Below are 15774 nucleotides of genomic sequence, written 5' to 3'. Positions count from 1 at the left end.
CAACTAAAGTAAGATAAAGTAAATTTCAACGCTTATACTTATAAATTTCTATGTCACAAAAGATTATGCTCATTAAAAATATTAATTACAATACATATTTATTCTAGAACACTTTAGGTGATATTTTCACTCACTAAACTAATGGCTTTCTTTTTTCAACCTTGAAATCGTTAAGTGCTATTTCATCTTGTTCATATGTTTCTTAAATGGACATTTAGGGCTGATACAGTTTTTATAATTTCCTGGTAGAAAAATTGGAATTTAAAATATAATACATTATTATATTATACAGCGCTGTGTCTCCCCCAACGGGACAATTCAATGAGAAAAATAAGTTATTATCGTTATTATTATTTTTTTAATTCAGTTTCCCTTTCTGAAAGTGAGTTAAGAGGACGCCTTAACACGAGAGAAATTGTTCGTTGCAATTTCTCTTTCACCTCCATGACTAATTTAAAGCACAGAAAAAGTGATTACAGACAAACGTAGAGTAAGCCATGAAATTTCAATTACTGAAAAGAAATTTCTAAAATATCAAAATAAAATTAAATTATACGACGATAACTTAGGATTACGCAATAGATAAGCTCTCTTCCAATAATTTGTTTGCATTTTGATAGTTTGAATGTTTTTTTTTTTTCTCCAGCAATTGAAACTTCATAGTTTACTCTAGGTTTGCCAGAACTCCTTTTTTCTTTCTTTTATATTTTAAATTGATAATGGAGGGCAAAGAGAAGTTGCGACAAAAAGTTTCTCCCGTGGTATTGCCTCCTCTTAAGGGCGCCGTTTTCAGCATCACCTTGGGAGGTAAAACTTCTCCTGCCTGTACTGCCCTATCATGTCCATAGAGTTGATTCTACTATCTCAACTCTATGATCATGTCATGAAATAGGAGAGCTTTCACCATCGTGATGCAAGTGCTTTGTAATCTATGCATAACCCAGCTTCATCAGTAACAATAACCAATTTGTTGCTGTTTTACTTTAAATTGATATTAGTACGTAACTGAAGAGTTCAGTTAACAAGTTTAGGAAGTGAATTTGAGAAAACTATGCGTATCAGAAAGTTCTTCAATTCTACATATCTGAGTTTGTATATATATATATATATATATATATATATATATATATATATATATATATATATATATATATATATATATATATATATATATATATATATATATATATATATATATATATATATATATATATATATATATATATATATATATATATATAAAGGCAAAATTAATGGTATAATGGTACTAATTCACTTAGGGGAAAGGTAAAAAATCGCCATACTATTATTGACGACAATGATGCTTCAGTATTGATAATATGTATTGATTGAAATAAAAAATAACATATTACAAAGAAGTAAAATTAATGGAGAAAAGATACCCATTTGTTTTGGAGATATTATTCGCCATATTAATATTGATATCAATGTTTAATTAATATTGGTAATATGTATTAATTGAAATAAAAGTAAAAGTCATCTGCAAGTAAAAAAAAAACAAAGTTGAAGGAGAAAAGGTAAATGGATTAAAAGGTTAAAGGTCAAGCAATACGTTCCCACTAATTACCACCATGTGTTTGACAATGGAAGTCATTCCATATTTTCTTAAGTCGAGTAATTAATTGGAATGGACAGACCATACCAATTGACTGCCACAGACAAGCCCAAGCAATGATTTCTCCTTAAAATAGTAGTGCGCAGACAATGTTGCCAAAGACAGTACCTTCCTGAAGGTTAAATAAATGAAAGTGAAAATTTTTTTTTAAAAAACATGGAGACATTCGAAAAATTTCGAATGCACATTCTCTTGCGTTGTTACATATGCAGAGCGGTGATCAAACGGAGTTATTTTAGATCATTTTTAGAACTTCTATGGACTCAAGTTGTGCTATTCGTGGCTTAGAGTCGTTTGAAAATATAAATTTGTCAGCTTTTATAATTTTTTAAATTCAATTTTATTACCATTTAAGTGGATGAGAAATAATTTAGTTGATACTAAAAAATTACTTTAATATTAATTGGACAAAAAGATATTTATCTAAAATCTAAAAACAGATAATTGGATGTTGATCTTGCATTTACATGAGTCAAAAAATACATTCGAATACAGCAAATATATGACCATTTTATACCATATTAACCATATTTAACCAATAACCCAATGCACCATTTCAACCATATTTAGCCAAAACTAAATAAAAAAGCGTGAAAGCATATTTAGAATTATCCTTTCAACAGATTCAAAAGTTAAAAATACAGAGAAAAAAAATTTTTTTTTTAAGAGCAGAAGAAAAGTTAGTAATAATTAAAATGTTATTTAAAAATATTTATAAATTTAGAAAGTAAAAAAAAAAAATGAAAATCCGAAAAACAAAGTTAGAAGAAGATATAATCTCGTTGTCAGCTCACACGATTATATCCGCAAAAATGAGTGCTTTCTAATCTTGTATTTATATAACTAAAGCAAAATATATCAATGCCATAGTATGAAAAGTACCAAAAAAATTGAAAAGAAAATGAAACATGTTAAACAAAAAATGCAATATGAAACATCTAAATCAAAGAATACAGAATACAGAAAAGAATTCAAGAAAAATACAGAATAAAACAGAAAATGTAAAAAAGCGAGTAACGAATTCAAATGTACTTCCACTTACCGGCATCGTGCGAAAATGAATTAAATTATTTTCGTAACAAGTTTGCCAGATTTTAAAAAATATGAATATGAAAAAAAAAAAAAAAATATGAAAATAAAAGCGTAAATAGAGGATAGTGGGGCGTATTTTATGTCGCGTTCTTATTGAAGTAAAGAACCGTATTTGATTTCTTAGTCACCTAGGAGGTGCTCCAAACTGGAAATAATAATATCACACTGGATAACTCAAAGTTTATAATTAATAAAAAGTTGAATTTTAATTATAAATTTTAAATCTTATAATTTTTAGAGAAAGTATTGACCAGTATTTTACTTTAAAAAAAATTTTTTTTTTAAATATTAGAAGATTTTTAGCTACGGATTTGCACGTGGTAAAAATATAAATTTAGTTAGCAATCAAATTTTTAATAAATTTATTAATAATTATAAAATATAATTAACTCAACGATTTTACATTGAATTTAATTACACTAGTTAGATATGCATTATATTTTTTTTAAATTTAATTTTGGAAAAGTTTCTTTATTTGCTTTTTTGGATGATTCATTCATTTATCATTCCTTCTATAGATAGATAGATAGATAGATAGATAGATCGATAGATAGATAGATATAGATATATACACGTCACTGTAGTTGCCACCAAACATTTGTTTTGTTTTTCAAGTCATGAGTTTCCTTTTTTTTTCTTTTGAAAAGGGTATTCGACAACATTTATGTTACTTAATTATGAATTAATTTATTTGAAAACTTGCAGTATCTTCAAATAAATAAATAAATAAATAAAATAAAGTGAAGCAAGAAACTTAGTTTTTATGAGTATTTATATTGTTGCAATCGAGTGTCTTGCATACAATGCTTCATTAGAAATCATAGATGGTAAAATTTAGGTATTTTTCCCCTACACTTGGAAACGAAGGAGACGGTTTATATTCATTAATGCACACAAAATGGACACATTTTCCTGACGGTTGGATCGCCATCTGCTTTAAGAGTAGCAAGAACTCGATTTAAAAAGCGAAAATAAAAATATTCCGTAAGTATCCCCTAAGATCTTCAAAACAAAATTTTCAATTTTTGATGCTTAAAAAAATTGAATAAATAAAATTTTAGAAATGGTGTTTCCTCACTATTTTCTCATTAATATTTTCGCCTTCCAAGTTTCGTCTCGTTTCCTTTCCACTTCTTCACAAATTTTCCCCGTTATTCTTTTTTTATAATCCTCAACAGATGGCGATCCTTTAAGGAAAATGTGTCCATTTTGTGTCCATTAATGAACATAAACAGTCTCCTTCATTTCTTTGTATCAAGTGCAGAAGAAAAATTATCTAAATTTTACCCATCCCCTCTGCAGAGGATCAAAATTGTGATGGCATGTCTTCGGATCATCCTCAAAGATGTTTCCCAGACCATCGCCAATAGCCCATTGCGCAGCTCTAGTGCTACGTAAATGAACTACCACCACCACCTAAATTTTACCACTTATGATTTCTAAAGTAGCGTTGTGCGCAGAAAGCTCGATTGGAGCAACATAAATACTTATAAAGTTTCTTGCCTCACTTTTTATAAATTTCTTAAAATTTTATTTGAACAGATTGCAAGTTTACAAATAAATTAATCCATAAGCATTTTACCCATAAGTACATGCCTTGAAAAACAAATGTTTGGTGTCAACTGCAGATATATATAGTATATATATATATTGATTTTCAAAGCCACTTAACTTTAAGAGAGCCCTTTCCCTTTTTGCTTGCATTTCGAACGAAAAATTCTGACAAAATTAGCTGATTTTATCAATAGCAAATTGAACTTAAGAAAGCATGTGGTAATGTGTGTTAAAACTTACTTTTATAATAAATGCAGTGATAATTTTATACATAAATTTAGCTGTCATTAGTTGAAAATGTATATGTAGCATGATAGTGTAACACTGGATAAGGTTTTGCTCAATTCTTGCCTTCTATACAGATTTCTTTTATGGTTAAGAGTTATAAAATAAATAGTAGATACTAGTTTACAAGATAAAGGTGTATCATTTATTTTTTAATTATGTCTAGTGTTTATGAATTTAAAATCTGTTTTGTGTTGTTTAAGTATTTCATAAGGTGATTTTCTATTTAACGAATTTTCCATATAACGAACTTATTATCGGGATTTAGCTACTTCGTTAAATAGACTTCTGAAAAGCATTGTCGACTTATACGCTAAAAGGAATGATAAATGAATGTATCATCCAAAAAACAAATAAACAATTTTTTACCAAAATTTAATTTTAAAAAAATGCATATCTCCCTACAATGCATATCTAACTAGTGTAAATAAATTCTATATAAAAATTATTGAGTTAATTATGTTTTATAATTATTAATAAATTTAACAAAAATTCCTTTGCTAACTAAATTTATATTTTTACCACTTGCAAATCAGTAGCTAAATATCTTCTAATATTTGAAAAAAAAAAAAAAAAAAAAATTGATAAATGCTAATATTTTCTCTAAAAATTACAATATTTAAAATTTTATAATTAAAATTCAACCTTAATATCTGTACCTTAATGTGTGTAACCTTAATGTGTACAATATATCATGAAAGCAAAATAAATAAATAATATAAAAAGAAAGAAAGTAAAAATGTCCCTTACCTGTGTTGAAGAAGGTGGATATGCATAACCGAATTGTGAATAGGACATTATTCGATTTGGACGGATTAGTGGGGTGTGTAGAAAGGGAGATCGGCCTCACAGTGTCATCATTCGGCCTTTCTTGAACCGATCCTCCAAAAACATGGCGATCATCGGTCAAACATTCCGTTATTCCAACTGTATCCCTAAAATCCGAAGCAAAGACCTCGTGGATGTAACCAACTTTCCCCATCGAAAACCACGCCCATCTTCAGTATGATTGGGCGGTGAGACACGCCTCTTTTGTTTCCATAGCAACCATTTCCTAAAAACAACAACAATACAGAGTAAAGAGAAGAAAAAAGAATTTTTTCCCCCCTTTCTTCTTTTTTGCCAGCTGGAATATTGATTACAAAGTGAAAGGAAACAGGCTGGACTCGATCACCTCAAACAAATATGAAATTTTGTCCATGGAAAAGAATCAGAGTTCTTTTTTTTATTTTATGAGATTTTTCCTATTTGTCGAACAAAGAGAGAGACATTTTAAAATAAACAAATAAACTAGAAAAGCTCTTTCTGAATATCATTTTGTGTTTTCGAATGTTGTTTGCTATGGGTTATTGATGGAAAATAAGATAGACCGAAGTTATTCAAAAACATTGTTGTGCACATATTAGTTTAAATTTTAAAAAAATAAAATAAAAAAATTAAACTTCAGGGCTGCGTTTGAAACTTTTTCGCCAAGGAAGTTTGCTGCGCACATATTAGTTTAAACAAAAATAAAATGAAATAAATAAAGTTATGGCATGTGTTTTTAAAACTTTTTCGCCGAGGAAAATGAAAAAAAATTTATTTTAAATTATTAATCATTTAAAATCAAGAATTATCATTTAAATCCAAAGGTATCTTGTAGTAAATATGTTAGCATGTCTTGAAAAAAGGCATGTCTACAACGGACAAATAATGTAAATATTAAAAAAAAAAAAAAAAAAAAAAAAAAAATGTGGAACATTTTTAAAAGTTTTATTGGTATGAGAATCTTTTATTTCGATTTTTCCATTAAAAATATTAAAAGAAAGATATAATTCTCAAATGTTTTCTGAGCCCCTAACACTACAGCATTTGAGTCAACTTTAGTATTAAAAATATTAAACTTCTGAACAAAAGGGGCTCGAGCTAGACTTATCCTAGACTTATCAAAACTTATCCAAAAAGTCAAAAGTAACAGTTACAAAATCACAACTACTATAAAAAATAGCATATTATGAGATAAAAAATAAGCAAAGAACAGCAAGCTGGTATTTTGAATAGTAAAGTATATACGCAACATTAAAAACTTCAAAAAATATTTTTCCGTTATTTTTTCACCGTAATCTTCTACTTAATTTATTATTCAAAACTAAACGCTTTCTCACACTTAATATTACACTTCCTCTTTGCGTATTTTATATTTAGATCTGAAGTATGTATAAATTAACATTTTGGATTTTTCCCTTTAATTAACCGTGAGAAACATTTTCCCCCCTCTAGCTATTTAATAAACCAATTACTACAATAACTCAGATTTCCCTTATTCTCTAAAACGAAATATTTTATGGCATTATTTTGCTAGATTTTCCCTAATTTTTATTAGAGAACACTTCGATTTGTGTGTCATTTGGATTATCGTTGTCTGTTAACAATGGTTTAATAAATATTTATGTCCTCTTCCTCTGCACTGTTAGAATTTTCATTCCAAAATTATGGTAAAATAAGCAGCAGCAGTCTGTCCACCCGATAAACCGTAAAGTTTACGGTAAAGAAGATGTTTCACCTTTACAGTTTTGAAACCATTTACAACTAGCATGGTTATAAAGTCATGAATACAAAACTGTACGTTTTTTTAACCATTTGCAACTACCAGGGTTTCAAAACAGTAAAGAAAGAAATTTAACTGTACATAGTACCTAGGCTTCTCGTTAGATAATGCGCATTGGAGAGTGCAGGGCACTGGAAACTCTTGTCTGTGTGTCAAAAGGAATGGACGTGTCAACGCTGGGGCTCGAACCCCTGGTCTGTCGGTCATGAGATTGACAGAATTGCCCTCTCGGCTATAATATATACGCATCTGCAAGGAACTAAGTTGCTTCATTAGTTGAGCTTAATTGGTGCCATAAAATTCATGTTATTTAACCGTTTTAGGTAAAAAATAAATAAAAATAAAACAATATTTTTAAAAACCACGTTTTTGTAGTGGAGACGAAAAACGTGGGGTGATAACAGTAACAGTATGTGTGCTCATGAGAATATGTGTATGTATATCTGTAATTGTATCTGAATGTGGATGTGCATGTGGAATATGCTTGTGTATATGCATGTGTATGCGGATGTATATGTGGATGTGGTTGTGCATGTGTATGAGTAAGAAAATGTGTATATATGTATATGTACTGTTATGTATTTCCTGCGCCCCACGTTCTTCGTTTTTCAAATTTTTCTTTTTTAACTATTATTCTCCACTACAAAAACGTGGTTTTTAAAAATATTATTTTTATTTATTTATTTATTTATTTTTTTTGTACTCACTTCCAAAATCTCAATTTTTCCACTCACTGTACGCAAAACTTTTTAGCTGACATGTGACACTAATTTGAAATAATCGAATCGACAACAAAACACAATTGCGAAAATATTAATTTTTCTTTAATTTTAATTTTACTTAACTTCGTACGTCTTTTTTTTTTTAATCATTTTCATGCATTGTCATGCAATTCTGAACTATGTACCAAATTTAAAGTCTGTAGCTAGTCGGGAAGTTAGTTTAAAATCGATTAGAAAATTCCACCCGAAACACACATACACGAAGGCAAGTTGGTATAAACGTGGTAAAATAGTTTGTAAACGATCTTTCTCACGTTTAATAGTTTTATTACCATCTTATTTATGGTTATTTGACTGTTTTGTTTAAATATGGCAAAATAACAATTAATTGGATTGTTATTAAGCCATTTTTAAAAAGAAATTTCAAGCAGTGTGCTGCCTAAAACCTGTTTTTATCCATCCTCTCTGCTTTATATATATACCTTCCAACATACACAGAGTAACTTTAATAACTCCTCAACTTACGCACTTTTTTCACAAAGATAATGCGTTCAAATCAAGGTGGATCAGGATGTTATAAATACTCTCTTAATAATGACAAATTAAAAGCATTTCTAATAAGGAGAACGATTTTAAGGATCATCCCAATATTAAATCGATAAAAGATTTTGTTTTGTCCCTTAAAGATAATCATGATAAGATAATGAAAGATAAAGATCGTATTAATAACTTTTCTTTTACTAATTTACAATTCAAAATTCTTTGTTTCGATCTTGTGAAAGCCCAAATGAGTAAAATTTCACCAAATAAGAAGAAAAATTTAGATGACTTATATTTTGTTATTAACTTTCAGAACCCTATTTTTAATTTGTTTAAATTTCATAAAATTTTTGAAAATTAAAAGAAAAATTGTTTTAAGTTAATAAATTTTAACATAATTATAAAATATAAGTATAATAAATTTCTTATTCGAACTACTTTTAATTATATTTAAATTAGCAAACATTTAGGGAAAATTAATGTATCCGATTATGAATGTAACTATGAAGAAATATATGTCTTGAATTTGCTGACAAAGATCATAAACATATTATTACTGGTAATTTAAATATTATAAGAAAACTTATAACTAAGAATAGGCATAAGTTAAAAGGCATAAAATTTAGATCCATTTATCATAAGTCAATTAATAAAATTCTAAAATATTTTTTTTAAACGTTTTAATAATTTTTGTTTGAAGGTATCAAATAAATTCTCTTTACCTTTAGGTATGTTAACAAAATCACTTTGTTTAAATAAGAACTTTATTTTTATTAAGGAAAATTTAAATAGCAGAAAACAATTCAAGAAATTTTTCTAAAACATTAGCATCAACTAAGAAACTACAAAGAAAAAAATTTTTTAATTACTCCCTTAGACAAAGCTATTAATAATTATGCAATCATTTGCAAAAAATTCTGTGCTGATTTTTTACATAGGGAGTTAAAAAGTAGTAAACTTTTTAAGCCTAATAATTTAAAAAACAATATCATTAAAATAATTTAGCTTTATATAGGAGGTTAAAAACTAAAATAAATAATATACAAATTAATTTCCATACTTAATTATCAGTCTAAAATTTCATAAAATTACTACTATATTTAGAACAATCAATTGTGGGTCAATTACTTACCTAACTAAACCTGGTCCCATTTTCTCTGACTACTTAAATAAAATTATTAATAATATAATTAACGAAGGTTTTTCTTGGATTATCACTAATAATCAACCTATTTCAGAATTTATTAAACAAAATAAAATTAATTCTATTTTGATTTCCAGGATCTCTTCGATGGCATTCCCCTTAATAAACTAAAATATGTCCTTTTGAGTTATTACTATGATTATAAAAATATCGTTAATTAAGATTTTAAATATTTGGAAATTCTAATAAATATTTGATTTTTCAATAATTTTCTTTACAATGGAAAACATATTTTTGTCCAAATTGATAGAATACCAGCAAGGATCTAATTTTTCATCACTTTTAGCTAACATAATTTTACACTATTATGAAGAAAAAAATACTCTTAATATTGAATTTGTTTTTAGATTTATTGATGATTTAATTATCTTTAAATTTTAAGACTAATCAATTTCGTTAAATTTTACTTACCCAGAGGAAATAATCTTGCTTTGTAATACCGAGGATAAAATTAATTTTAATTTTTTGGATTTAAGTATTAAAGAAGAAGAAAATATCTACATTGATGATTTATACGATACGAGAAATGATTTTAAATTTAATATAAATAAACTATTTACATGGAATTCTAATGTTTCCAAAAACATTTAATTAAAAACCATTTTTAATCAAATAAATAGAATTAAAAAAAATTGTAGTAATGTTTATTTATCGAAGAAACAAATAGACAAACTAATTCAAAATTTGATTTTAAAAAAAAATGGATATCCAACTAGTGTAATTAAATTCTACGTAAAAAATACTGAGTTAATTGCATGTTATAATTATTAATAAATCTTGTAAATTTTTTATGGGACTTTTTTTTTATTTCACATAAGTTTTTTTTGTTGAGTAAATTTTTATTTTTACCATGTGCTAGTTCAATTCGGTCTAATCTGTGGCTAAAAGTCTTTTAATATTCAATAAGGAATTTTTTTTAAAAAATTCATTTACAAAAAAATCAACTTTTATCAATTTCAATCAAAAAATTTATTTTTTTAGAAAAGGATAGTAATTTATATAAAATCATCCATATTAAAATTTAATACTAAATATATCCTTTTCTTTATAATATTTCTCAGTTCTATCAATTTGAAAATTTAAACTAAGTCCAAACAATTTCAAAATATTCCTAAGTCCAAATAATTTCAAAACTTCAACTACGCCAGAATAGCTTCAAAAATTTTCGAAGTCAAATCAAATGTATCTTCCAAATAGTTCTGAATCCAAACAATTTCAAAATTTTAATGAAGTTCAGGAAGCTTCAAAAATTATCTATGACCAATCAAAACCACTGATTCCGCTCCGATATATATCCTTTTCTTTTCAAAATATTTCTAAATCCAAACAATTTCAGAATTTTTCTGCGTTCAATCCAAAATTCTGCTGTTGCTCCTATAAATATATACCGATTAGTTCGAACGATTTCAAAATATTTCTAAGTACAAACAATTTAAAATTTTTTAACTAAGTCCAAACAGCTTCAAAATTTTTCAATGCGTAAATAAATTCAAAATTTTCAAATTCAAATGTTCAATCAAAATATTTCTGCTACTACTTCTATTATGCTCATTTTTTTCCAACTTCAACAATTATCTAGCTCCAAACAGGTTAAAAATATTTTTAAGTCCAAACGATTTCAAAATTTTCTACGTCCAATCAAAACTTCTGCTCTTATATCTATCCTTTTTTTAAAAAAATATTTCCAAAGTCCTAACAGTTTAAAAATTTAAACTAAGTCCAAACAGCCTCAAGAATAATCAAAGTCCAATCAAAATTTCTGCTGTTGCAATATTTTTAAATCATTTTCACATGACGTTAGTATTAAGTAAATAGAAGTCTTATCTCTCTTCTTTTTACTTTTAACCATTACTGTTGAAAAAAAAGAATATTTTAGATATTCTTTTATTTTTTTACTGAAATATTTTTAGTTTCGTATAAATTTTTTGTGCTCCTCATATTATTCTATTGGCTTTGGCTATAATAATACAACATTAGAAAGAACTTTAATTTGTGGATATAATCACGTGAGCTGACGTGAAGATTACATAATTTCGTTATTTTGCTCTTTGGTCTTTCAATTTCGCTTTATAGATTTCGTTTTATGTTTTATTCTGTTTCTTCTTGATATTTTATTTTCTGTTTTTGCGTGATATTTTTACCTATTCTGTGCTATTTTAATTGTTGCTCCTCACGCTATTGTATTGATATATTTTGCTTTGGCTATATTGATACAATATTAGAAAGCACTCCTTTTTGCTGATATAATCGTGTGAGCTGATGAAAAGATTACATCTTTTGTTTTCCAAACTTTTATAAATTTTTTTCCCCTTTTTTCACATTTTATATATTTTTTAATTATTTTCATTATTATTATTTTTCTTTTTCCGTTTCTTCATATTTCTGCAATTTTTTCCATGTTTTCTCTATATTTTGAGAAAAATACAAATAGGAAGTATATAAAAACCCTTCTATTCCAGTAAATTAAAAATCTAATCCAATAACTATAAAAACCCATTACATGAATGTTTAAATATAAAAATATTGCCTATAAACTCGTGCAAAACATGTCATTATTTGAAAACCAAAGTGCGTCTCATAATCTGGTCTAATCATTATAATATACTAATATAATACCTGATATAATAAATATTCTATATATATATAATATATCGTCCATTTTATCCAATCGTCGAATTTATATTACATATCGTCTAATTGAACCCATTGATGCACGAACGTAAACAAGTGCAAACCGGTTTCAGTCGCGTAAAAACTATAAAGTTGTATAGTATCTCCTGATAATTAAGATTTTACATAGAATCTAACAGTGCGTCTAATGATTTCGATATGGACTGTATAACCGACATATTAAAAAAAAAAAAAAAAAAAAAAAAAAAAAAAAAAAAAAAAAAAAAACAGAATCCTTAAATTTACGTAGAATATTTTATTTTTTTAAATAAAATAAACATTTAAAACTTGTATTTTTAAAATTAAAAAAAGAGGGAAAAAGGAAAAAAAAAGAAGGGGGCGTAGCATAAGCTAAAATTCTGACAAAATCTCGAAATTTGACTGTTTACTTTAATGTACAACAACATTGTTATTCTCATCCTCTTTGATCATCTGCGTGTTGATTGTGGCGGCTATTAAAACGAAAGGCGAGAAATAGCAGGAAATGTTTGTTTGCATAAACCACGAAAACAATGGAGGCGACATCGCCATAAGTATAAAAAATAAACGATATTTGCCCGGGCAACTCAGACGCCAAATAAAATAGTGATCGTCACGCTACTTGCATGTCTTCCCCCCTATAATTCATAAAAATTTCTGATTACGCCATTATTTGTAAAGTAATAATCCCGCCCAATCGAGTACTTTCCTTGTCAATAATGTTCCAACCTTATTTTCGTTTAGTAGTTACATAGAATGTTTTCACGCAAACGGACGTTAGTGTCAGGAACCAATAGGTATCAAACACTTAAAGTAGATCGTTTGGCTGGCCAAAATCGAATAAAAGAAAACGATATTTTTCATCTTTTTTTTTCTGTATTCGTTACCTTGTTCAACAATCACAAACGCGTAGAGAAAAAGATTAAATATTTGTTACAAATTTAAGCCATTTATTTATTGGCAATCGATAGAATGGAACAAAAAAATCTCTTTCAAAAGTGCTTTTTGGAGAATTTGTATTTAGAATGTAAACATTTAAATTGCGAAGTATCAGAACCAGTTTTAATTAGAATTATGACAAAAGTGAACACGAATACTCCATCGTTAAGTTAAAAACAAACAAGGTCTTATTGAGTTTTATTTTATTCCTATTTTAAAAAGAATTATAGAAAATCGGTTAAAAAGAAAGTTTCGACATATAAATATAACTGTTACAATACTTAAATGTCTCTCACAAATTTTTTTGTTTATGTTAAAAAATCATAAGCGTCGAAGCCGATGGTGTTCGACTTCGTGTTACAGTTTTGTTTTGCTGTGAAAAATTAAATAAAAATAAAACTTAGAAACTTTAAATAACGATTGTGTGTTGAAAAATGTACAGAGCGTACGATGAAATAAAAATATTAACATATGATAGTTAATTAAAGTTAATTAAAGAACTGTTAGACGTATAGCAAACAACACCATGCGGGCCGCTCTGCTGCTCGCGGGAATGTAAGAACAGACTTGAAATTCAACATACTGAAAAAACTATGTTTGTTTATAAACTTATTAGAAACTATGTCTGCAATTCCAATTTGTTCGAAAATTATCTCAAATTAAAATGTTTTTTCCAATCATATTGTTCTTTTAATTTTTTTTTGTTTTAAATAATAACTATTTATCCATTGTTGTTGGATTTTTTTTACTCTGGTGATTTTTATTTAATAAGCTCGCGCTTAAACTCAATGTCAAAAGTAACAAGGATTAAAAAAAAATCGAACAAATATAAGAGAAAAAGAAAATGATAGATATTGCCAGATTTAACATTTATTTCGAAAATTTTAAAGATTTAAGAAATATTAAAATTCGTTTCATTACGAACTGTTCTATTTATATAAGGTTATCTATTGTTAACGAGCAACTCATTATTAATTCGTTTTCTGTCGAACATTCTGTATTCCTAAATTTAAATATTCTTTTTTCAAGTACAGGTGACTTGACTTGATGTATTGTACTTCGAAGTACCTATAGAAGCATATGGTGATTCGGGCACCGCACTTCTCAATCTTTGTTACTAACTGGTGACTTTGAGACTAACTAGCGTTAGAATAGAGAAAGGGTTTGGGTAGGTGCAAAGCCTCCTAGAGGCTTTGGTAGGTGGCGGCTAGGTAGGTGGCGGCTCTAGGAGGCTTTGGTAGGTGGCGGCTGTGTAGCTATAAGCAGATACTGATCAAATCATGATTTGTTATAGCGATAATTAGTTAGAGCGAAATAGTTAGGAGTTATGAAGATAATAAGTTAGATAGGAGTTAGAGCGAAGTAGAGCTTTCGCCTTCCAAAGAGGACAACCGGATTCGAATCCCAGTGATGGCGGGTCAATATGAATCTGATCTGATCGTCAATCTGAGATACTAAATTTTTTTGTGTAAATAAAAATTTTTTTAGAGCTGAAGTGTTGTATTTCATAGTTATATTAGGGGGCTAAACCCCCTAATATAACTTACACTCGCCAACCCCGATGATTGCTTTGCAATAATTGTTGTTTCTTAGTATAAAAAAGTAAAAATTATTCTACTTAAAATATATGTACGAAATAGAACACTTGTGTCGCCACTTCCAAATATTTCCCGTATGATACTATTAAGATCTGTTAGTGGACATAAATCATTTTTCTAAGTAATCATTTTTCTTAGTAATCATTTTTCTAAGTAATCATTTTTTTAAGTAATCATTTTTCTAAGTAATACTTTTTCTAATCATTTTTCTATCATTATTTAGAGTTCGAATCCAGCCGGCCGAAGACTTCTCGTGTAGTAAAAGGTGATCAGTGCACTTTAAATCTGTCGGGTCTCGAAGTCCTCCATGTTCCCATTATAAATCAATACCTCTGGGGGAGATGAATTGGAGATGGATCGTTCTCTGGTTTAGGTTAAAATTACGATCTGTGGACAAATGAATGGATGTATGAATGGATCCACCCTATAAACGGGAGTGACGTATGGGTGTGGCAGAAGTGCGAATTCTTGACCATAGATGGCACTACTGGAAAACAAGAACAATCACTTCCCCTCTGCCTTAATGGCTGACGTCAACAACAGCTACAAGTAATCATATTTTGAAATAACATTTAAAATTAAAAGTACACTGATATAAGAAATTTGGTAATTTCACAATTGTAATTTAATATTTTTGCTTACCAAACGGACGGACATATTTTAAATACAATTTTTGCATTCATCACTTTATGCAGGAACCTAAAAGTTAAGTTTTGAATCATTTAACGAACTTCTTTAATCGTAATTCATAATAGTATATTGATTTAATTTGCACCCAAAAATAACAATTGTAAGACAGTTAATAAAAACAGACGTCGATTTATATAACTTTATCTTAAAATGTAACGTAGAATTACGTTATTCTAATAATAATAATAACAATCCTCTTAAATTATGAGGCGAACCGGGTTCGAATCCCAGCAATGGCTGGTCGATACGAATCCGTATCCGGCTTGCACCCACCACAA

General features: G+C 27.8%; 1 protein-coding gene across 1 annotated transcript in view; it reads right to left on the bottom strand.

Moving 5' to 3' along the window:
- The window catches only part of LOC107452260 (Iroquois homeobox protein 6a), a 79605-nt gene extending 74089 nt beyond the window's left edge, over positions 1-5516 (bottom strand). Inside the window, exon 1 of the mRNA XM_016068621.4 lies at positions 5318-5516. Within this exon, the coding sequence (XP_015924107.1) occupies positions 5318-5365 (48 nt within the window). The 5' untranslated portion in view covers positions 5366-5516. The remainder of the gene's footprint in view (positions 1-5317) is intronic.
- Between the last annotated feature and the right edge of the window lie 10258 nt (positions 5517-15774).

The sequence above is a fragment of the Parasteatoda tepidariorum genome, chromosome 4 (assembly GCF_982258835.1).
Source record: "Parasteatoda tepidariorum strain Cologne lab strain chromosome 4, Ptep-v5.0, whole genome shotgun sequence".
NCBI lineage: Eukaryota > Metazoa > Arthropoda > Arachnida > Araneae > Theridiidae > Parasteatoda > Parasteatoda tepidariorum.
This window is presented reverse-complemented; position numbering and strand designations above follow the sequence as displayed.